This window comes from Micromesistius poutassou (assembly GCF_964030765.1).
Source record: "Micromesistius poutassou genome assembly, chromosome: 23".
In the NCBI taxonomy this organism is placed as follows: Eukaryota; Metazoa; Chordata; class Actinopteri; order Gadiformes; family Gadidae; genus Micromesistius; species Micromesistius poutassou.
In genome coordinates, this window is record NC_140293.1 from 1,370,383 (window position 1) to 1,379,578 (window position 9,196).

General features: G+C 47.2%; 1 protein-coding gene across 1 annotated transcript; it reads left to right on the forward strand.

The window, feature by feature from the left end:
- Positions 1–199: 199 nt before the first annotated feature.
- LOC311368490 (ras-related protein Rab-38) lies at positions 200–3,158 on the forward strand (the record flags this gene model as incomplete). Its single annotated transcript, XM_084487298.1, has 4 exons — positions 200–392; positions 1,820–1,950; positions 2,337–2,486; positions 2,934–3,158. 4 exons carry the CDS (start codon positions 200–202, stop codon positions 3,156–3,158), a joined length of 699 nt encoding a protein of 232 aa, XP_084343424.1.
- Between the last annotated feature and the right edge of the window lie 6,038 nt (positions 3,159–9,196).

Here is a 9,196-nt window from a genome sequence, read left to right on the forward strand (position 1 = left end):
ACTTCTGAGCTTTTTAAACTCGATCGAATGAATTGGATTTTGATCTCTACAGTTCGTCAACGTGGGAACCTCTACGAAAACTGATTCTGCTCGAAGGGGAAATACGTCCGAAACCGAAAGGAAAAAATTAATCTTAAAAAAAACCAATAACGTTTTGTTTTTTGGGGGGCGTTTGTTACGAAACCTCAGTCCGGACGTCATGCAGCAGGAGCGGCTGCTCAAGGTGCTGGTGATCGGGGACCTGGGGGTGGGGAAGACCTCTGTCATCAAGCGCTACGTCCACCAGGTTTTCTCCCAGCACTACCAGGCCACCATCGGGGTGGACTTCGCCCTGAAAGTCCTCAAATGGGATCACAAGACGGTGATCCGGCTGCAGCTCTGGGACATAGCCGGTGCGTTCTTGTCAGTGGTCAGAAATTTACCTCAGTCTGCAATGAGATTGGGTCTTCGTGTTTTAATGTGACTTCTTATAGATGTTTTGCATTCTTTTAACTACTGTATTTTATGTCGTGTCGTGCAACCTCTCCTTGAGAAGGTCCACTTAGAAAAGAGCTGAATCAATAAAATAGGATATAATTCCTACCTTTAGTATACCTAGTGTGTGCTTTGGCACTCACTCACCTACTCACTTACAATAGGCGTCTATATATTCTAGTGCTGATAAAGATTTTGGTTCACACGCACACACACACTGACAGACGACTGGACCTTACCCTGTCGTGAAAACATGCAGGAGCAGACTGTGTGCGAGTGTGTTTGCGTGGCACTGGAAGCGTGCTGTCAAATAAGGACCGGATTGCGACCACATAATTGAAGGAATTGTGTGTGTGTTTGCACGTGTCCCTCTGTCTCTCGTTGTGTGTGGATGTCTCTCTCTCTGGATTAAATCTGTCAAACACAGCAAATGAATGTGCTTATACAACAATATTGTGTGTGTGTGTGTGTGTGTGTGTGTGTGTGTGTGTGTGTGTGTGTGTGTGTGTGTGTGTGTGTGTGTGTGAGACATTTTCCACGTTGTATAAATAGGGCAGTATCCTCAAAACTAACTTCTCTCACATGAGTTGAATATACCAGCATGAACTGGAACAACCCACACACAGACACACACAGACACACCCAACCACAGACACACACACACACACATACATACACACACAGTGTAATTGTCAAAATCACGGGTTTGCATGCAGGTTTGAAATTAAAGGTGTGCAGTGAGACACACACACACACACACACACACACACACACACACACACACACACACACACACACACACACACACACACCAATATTTTATCAGTTCAGGATTACATAAAAATAAATGAGATCTCACACTTCATAACAGTTCCATAACAGTGTTATGGTTTATGCCTTCTAGCCTGTTCATCTGAATGAGGAGAAGACATGTTCCATGTATTCTCCTTCTACAGGCTAGATGATCTCATCTGCTGTCCATGTCACAAGCCCTGAATGCTTCTGTATGAACTATCATGTTTATCGACATCTGTAACAGGCTGAGGTTATTCCAATCATATTTACTTATTCATAAGAAGGAATACTAATATGACCTCAGGTTCAGTTAGCTTTGAGCAGAAACAGCCTGTCAGAGGGCCACTATTTACTTTTATACTTTGAGTTTATTCAGAGCCTTTACTTTTCCACTTTTACTTAAATAACATAGTTGAACAAAACTGAACTTCTACTTGAGCAAAGATTGTGTGTGCTTTTTCCAGCATGGCAAACCGAAGATCAGAGATCATAGTGACTCATCCTCTCACTGCTACATCCCCCCCCCCACCCCCCCCACTGCCCCCTGCAGGCCAGGAGCGCTACGGCAACATGACGCGGGTGTACTACCGGGAGGCGGTGGGGGCCCTGGTGGTGTTTGACATGACGCGCCTCTCCACCTTCCAGGCCGTCCTCCGCTGGAAGGGAGACCTGGACTCCAAGGTGGGTCAGCGGCGTGTCATGTGACGTTTTCCATAACAACGAGGACAACTGCAACCGAAAAAATGATATTAAAGGTCCCATGACATGATATTAAATGATATTAAATGATATGATATAAATTATCAATATAAATTATATGATATTAAATGATATTAAAGGTCCCATGACATGCCACCAGGTGTGCGTGTGATCAGCCACTGGGTGGACACGCCCACTTGTGATGTCACAAGAGCCAGATGTTCAAAACGGCTTGTAACGGCTAATCACACTCACACCTGGGGGCGTGTCACGGGACCTTTGAAGTTATTATCGTCACTATCATTAGTTATTATTGTTTATTTCTTGTTTCGTTCGACACCTCTCTACCTACTTCCTGTTTGTGGCAGGTCGCCCTGAGCAACGGTCGGCCGGTTCCAGCTGTCCTATTGGCCAACAAGTGTGACCAGCGGGGGCAGGGCCTGTGCTCCAAGCTGCCCAAGCTGGAGAACTTTTCCAAAGACCACGGCTTCGTGGGCTGGTACGAGACCTCCGCTAAGGTTAGCCCACAGCTGTGACCTCTAGCTCAGCCGTTAGCTTATGTTACGGATCTAGTGTGTTGTGTTTGAATTAGCTTAGTTGTTGGCTTTGCCTTTAGATTAGCCATGTTAGCGTGGCCGTTATCTCGCCTGTTATCAGATTAGGTGCGGTGCTAATCTGATGACCCTGCCATAGATGACCCTGGTATTGGCCAATGAGAGAGAAAGAAGAGGAAGAAAAAACATTTGCTGAAAAGCTTTATTGACGGTTGAGTGTTTCTTTCAACAGCGCAGTCCGTCATTTCGCTCTTTTTCTGCCTCCTACACCCTTCAACCAATCATTCTGTCTGTGCCCTCTCTCTCTCTTTCTCTCATCCTCTCACCTCTCTCATCTTCCTCCCTCGCCTTACCCCTCCTCCGCATCGTATCACTCAAAACCCGTTTCCATGGCGTCTGCCACGTTACCAGGACGACACTAACATCGACGCGGCCATGACCCGTCTGGTGGAGAGCGTCATGGCGGTGGAGGAGGAGCTGGCGGTCGCTGCCGGCAACGGCGTCGTGAGCGACCAGCCGGACTCCGGCGGGCTGGTGCTGCCGCGCCTCCATCACCACGACGCCCCGGGGAGGGAACTCCCAGGATGCACCGGGTGCCCCACCCGACGGGCCAAGAAGCACCACGCCTACGACTGAGAGCGGGAGGGCGGGGGGAGAGAGGGGGAGAGGGCGGTGGGGGGGGGAGGGGTGGGTGAGATGGTGAGCTGGATTGGGGAGAAAGGGGGAAGAGAGGAAGAGAGAGGGAGGCATCGATAGAGGCAGAGAAAGAGGGAGGGAGAGAGAGAGAGAGAGAGAGAGAGAGAGAGAGAGAGAGAGAGAGAGAGAGAGAGAGAGTGAGAGAGAGAGAGAGAGAGGTGGTGTGGGGAACTAAGAGAGAGAGAGTGAGAGAGAGAGAGAGAGTGAGAGAGAGAGAGGTGGTGTGGGGGACTAAGAGAGATGGTGAGAGGGAATGGGGAGAGAGGAAGAGAGGAAGAGAGAGGGAGGCATCGATAGAGGCAGAGAAAGAGATAGAGAGAGAGAGTGAAAGAGAGAGAGGTGGAAAAAAGAGGGAGGGCTGAAGGAGGATGAAAAGGGGTTAGGGAACGCCTTGCTCTAGGATGGTAGGTTGGTAGGTGCAGGTTGACTGCAGGTATTGTTGGATCAAAGCCAGATCCTCCCTATCCCGACTCCCATGATGTACATAACGTTGGAAGCTTCCAGAACTTGTCTTTATGAAGACATTGTGAGCCACTGGAGAGAGGTTACAAACCACTGTGCTGTTCTCTTTGTATATATATAAAAAAGCTTACATTTACATTTTAAATAAATCCCACAATATGTTTCAACTTTCTGAGCCCTTCTGAATTTTTTGTGTCGTGATTATTGTTTGTATGCATTGTCACTGAAAACTTTAGGGTTAGGGTAAAGTGTTAACCATAACCCTATAGGCAATAAAACAAGGTATAAATGAAAATAATCTGAAGACCTACCTTATTTTTCATGAACACCACTGGATAACATGAAAACCATTAGAAAATGATAAGTAGACCAATAATTCTTTATTAACTGTTAATTACTAATGTTACTTGATGTTAACGTAACCTTTTCGTTCAGTTTTACCGATTTATTTGTAATATTGTTTAACCATTTTTTAATTGTAAAGGCATCTATTAAGTATAACCCTCACTGGCTGACTATATTGGAAGCTGGAAGAAGTATCGGAACCCCACGTCATCCGCAGGAGCTGAGAGCGATGCCGTTTCTAATTAACCAATCAGAGAAGGCACTTCAATCCAACCAAACGCATGGCATTAGTTTAAGCAAGGCTAAACGGTAAAGACGGCTTTTGATGCAGGCAGACTAGAAATTGGACGAAATGGGTGTTTTGAGTGTGATTTTATGGTTTTAAATGGGTAAAAAAAGATTTTGACCAAATACTGTACGTTTTCCTATTCAAATATACCGTCTTTTGACACTTTGTACCACAAGGGGGCGCCACAAGCAAGGTTTTACCTCTAGCAGTGCTAAACATACTATTCTCTTATGAAATCGCCTCATATTCTCGCCCCAATCCATCTTTAACTTATGTCTAGTGGTGAGGGTTGTGGGTTTGAACCCCCATTCACCCAGTCCACCTGTTGGCATATTTAAGCAAGAAGTGTCAGACCTATTCACTGTGAAATAATTGGTTTGTTTAGAAATGCAGTGCATAAGGCTAAAAACTGACCCTGGAGGAAGATCTGTTTGGGTGACTAAAGGAACCAGCAGCCCAGTGGAGAGCGGCGGAGGGCAGCGTTCTCCAATTAGACCTCATCCCTGGCATAATTCAACAGTTTGGTCTCCCTTTAGAGCGGGGAGCTGAATAAACAAACCCACACACGGCTCATATTAAATCAATTAGATATGCTTTCAATCTGTGCCCTTGATCTCCCAACGCTGGCTTTTATCAATTCATTCAAATATTCCAGTATTCTGCATTCAATCTCTTCTCCTTGAAGTGATGTTTTTAAGGATGTTTATGATTGTAGTTCATAAGATGAGCGAGTGTGTATGCGGTTGTGGGTCTGACTACCACGACGTAGGGTAAAGAGAAGTATTTTGTCTCATACAACGTAGGCCTACATTCACTTTATGTTGATTTTGGGGTCAATCGCTTATATGTGATTGACAGGTGTTATGAGCACACCGTTGCCAGGGATCTCCCCCTTCTAGTTGCCATGGAAATAGTGGATGCTGCCCTTTTATGTTACCTGCAGATGGCGCTGAATCAACCGAAGGCAAACTTAAACTCTTGAACATTATATAAACTGATTTAACTTTTAACATTGCGCTATGATAAATAAACAACATATTTTTTTCAACACATGTAGTAATTATTGGTTTCATTGGTATGTATTCTCTAATTTGTTATACTTTCACAACAAATTGGTAATCCTTTTAATAAAACAATTAAAACGGAATAAATTCTCAATTACATTTTTTTATAGCTTGATTGTTGGATTTGTGTGCCAAATATTCTTTTTTTTATAGTTTTCTTCTCTGACGTTTCGGCAAACACCATATATGGCCATTCTTTTGTAGTATCTTACAACGTCAACAGACCAAATGTTGCGTGCCCCCCCCCCCACCCCCCCCCCCCCCCCCCCCCACACACACACACACAAACCACATACACACATGCATGTTAATGAGTAATCGCCGGCAAGTGTTTTCTGGCCCGATGCCAGAACGTTATCACTCCATTGTGTGTGTGTGTGTGTGTGTGTGTGTGTGTGTGTGTGTGTGTGTGTGTGTGTGTGCGTGTGTGTGTGTGTGTGTGTGTGTGTGTGTGTGTGTGTGTGTGTGTGTGTGTGTGTGTGTGTGTGTGTGTGCTTGCGTGCGCGTATGTGCGCGTGTGTGTCAACCTTGTGGCTATTTAAACAGAATACAGACAGGGACAGCAAGCTCTAGCCAACAAAGAAACAACAAACACACACACACACACACACACACACACACACACACACACACACACACACACACACACACACACACACACACACACACACACGGTGTGTGTTGTCTACGCACCGGGACTTGCCTCTCCTCCTCGGTTTGTCTATGTCATAAATCCGCGCACAGGCGACCAGATCTGGTTTTGCCTCATTCCGCTGTTGCCAGTGGTGACCCAATTCCTTGCAATTAGCCAAAAAAACACACGGCAGGATTTAAATGACGCCTTTGCTATTGTCTGGGAACACTACAAAGAATGTGAATGCAGGCATCACACGAGTGGAATGTTTTATTTGTGTTAAACTCACGATATACAGCCTATATACCCACACAATTCCGGTCCGGTGTAATAACATATTGGTGCTGTGCTGGTGGATTTTCTGCACATCTGTTCTTCTACATGCTCTGTTTCACAGCTCGAGTCAAACCAGGACACCTTTTTATTATTAAATAATTACGACCTTAAATTAATATGTTTTACTACAATAATATATCCTCCAGTGGGATGAATGCGCCCCACAATAGATCCCGTTATTTGCCGGTGGTCAGATCAGACAGGCGGGCCTATAATCCCATCACCCCCACAACAGTCGTGTTTGAATCATTTCCTCCATACATTCCTTTGCAACGCAATCCGAGACACCTTAAAACCCTGCTCACAGTCTGGAGCTCTCGTCCAATAGACTTGGAGCGAGATCAGCTGATTTTTTCACGCTGCCATTTTGTCCGGCGGAGCAGCAGCCAGTCAGTCGGTGTTGTAAAGCAGTGCCGAAAGCCACGACTTGGGAAAGACTTCCACGCACACACACATACACCCGCACACACACATACACATACACACACAGACACACACACACATACACACACACACACACGCCAACCCGGAGAGCGCCAGGGGATCCGACCGACCGATCATGTGTAAAAACGAGCCGATCGTCATGGCGGAAGACAAAAGTTGTTGAGACTCGGGAGCGCCGGAGGAAGAGCGATCCGCGAACGAACCTGTCACTCGGATCACGGCGGCGGCGGCGGGCCACAGACTCGGGATTTTCGGACTGTCAGACCCCAGAGCCTTGGCTGTCTGGGCTGCATTCCCCACTAGCATTGCGGTGGCTATCCCAGCGAGCTAACAGAGGGGAATATACTCTTCACTTGTTTCGCTTCTGGTGGAAAAGCAACCCGGACACAGTTGCCCAACCCCCGAGCTACCCGGACCCGTTCAGTCTAAACGAGTCCCTTCTTCGAGTCCACGCCACTTTTCCCTCGTCGCTCGGGGGTGAGCTGTGAGCGAACACTCCCTGCGGTACCAGGGCCAGGGCTCATGTGGACCAGTGGACGTGGAGGACCCGGGGTGTCCGGTTCAGAGCTGGGCTCACTACTCTGATTTCTAACGGACCCTCTTCATTATTCAGTGATTTGATCGGACTTATAAATCGCTTATTTGAACCAAGGACGGGACGTACAAGTCGGGCCAGCTATGTGCATTTGTGGCCAGAAAGTGATTTTCAGTGTTACAACTTCCACCGTGGGACTGTGTCCGCCGGGTTCGAGTCCTGCAACACTAACATTAGCTAACGTTCATGCAAACCCCTTTTTTAGACTAGACGCGTTTGTTTCTTAGCCCATAGGTTAAGTAAGTTAGTGTGGGGGAATAAAAGTGTCGGCCTACCGCTGGTCACCCAATCGGGACAGGCTTGAGATTTGAATGTTGGGGTTTTAATACCGAGCTTATTCGACACATTCTTTGCCTTTTGGATTATTGCGACCTGTGACCTGTCACACACGGCGATCACACGGCACATACTTCCCGGCGTTAACCTTAACGTTGCCGAAACGACCTCACCCGGAGGTGTATCTGCCCCGCCGCTGTACTTGTACTTGTGAGTGGAGTCACGTAACGATCCCTGAGGGAGCTATCAATCGATTTGATCATTATTGGGCTATTTTAGCTGAGTGGAAGAAAGGAGCTTAGAGAGAGAGAGAATGTCGGGCCAATCCATCACGGACCGGATCGCCGCCGCTCAGCACAGCATGACCGGCTCAGCGATCAGCAAGGCGGTGTGCAAGGGCGACCACGCATGAAGTCAGTGGACCAAAGAAGAAACATCTGGATTGTGAGTATGGGAGATTACATATAGGCTTTTTTTTTGTTTTGTTTTTTTTTTCCATTGTCAGCCACAGCGGCTTTCATGAGCGTAACACACCGAACCTGGACGCCCGCTGCCCCAAGTCCCGCAACGCACATTCCAGCGGACCGCTCGAGTGGTTAGCGAGAATCTCAGTGATTCCATCAGAGCAATACCAGCGCAATATGCGGAAAGGGGGGGGGGGGCGGCGAAAGAGATCTTTTTTTTTTTTTTACCTGGTAGGAGCATGACCAACTACAGCCTGGAGTAACTGCAGTGGTTTTCCAACTAATATTAGACTCGTTGTGAGCGATCTTCGTCCACTAGCACTCGCAATAGGGTGTGATGTCACAACGATGTATTGTGACGGCAGTACGATATGTTGTGACGTCAGAACAAACGTGTGATGGATGCGTTGGTTGGCCGATTCCCACCTGATTTTTAAAGTAGCCGTCTGAAACCAGACAATCGACTATTGTCTAGTGGTTTTGTCTGGTGGCCTAGTGGTCGCCACGGAAGTGAATCCATGCCTACAGTTTGTGTGTGTGTGTCTGGTATGTAAACAACACGCGCACACATGATGAGTAATATTGAAGTGAGGGAATGGCTGTATACGCCGGTGTGAGTAGTTTGTCGCTACACTCATTCATCTTTGATCGATCAGCGTCCACAACACTGATAACGGTACGAATTCAAAAAGAACGGCCATGTTTAACCTCCCCGCTCGGTCAACTTTTCCTCAGTAACTCTGCGTCCCCGCTAGCTTAATCATTAGCAGGCATCGATCACTCCGCGGCGGCCAGCCTCGTGTGTACCAGCAGTCAGGGGTCCTGGCAGCTCAACCCAACATGTAGGCCTACGTGTGTTGGCGCGTGATAGCTACCCCAAGTTCAGCATGCCAGTGACCTCACGGTGAGGTCACGAAAAGTCTCTCTCTCTCTCTCTCTCTCTCTCTCTCTCTCTCTCTCTCTCTCTCTCTCTCTCTCTCTCTCTCTCTCTCTCTCTCTCTCTCTCTCTCTCTCTCTCTCTCTCTCTCTCTCTCTCTCTCCCCCTCTCTCTCTCCCCCTCTCTCTCTTT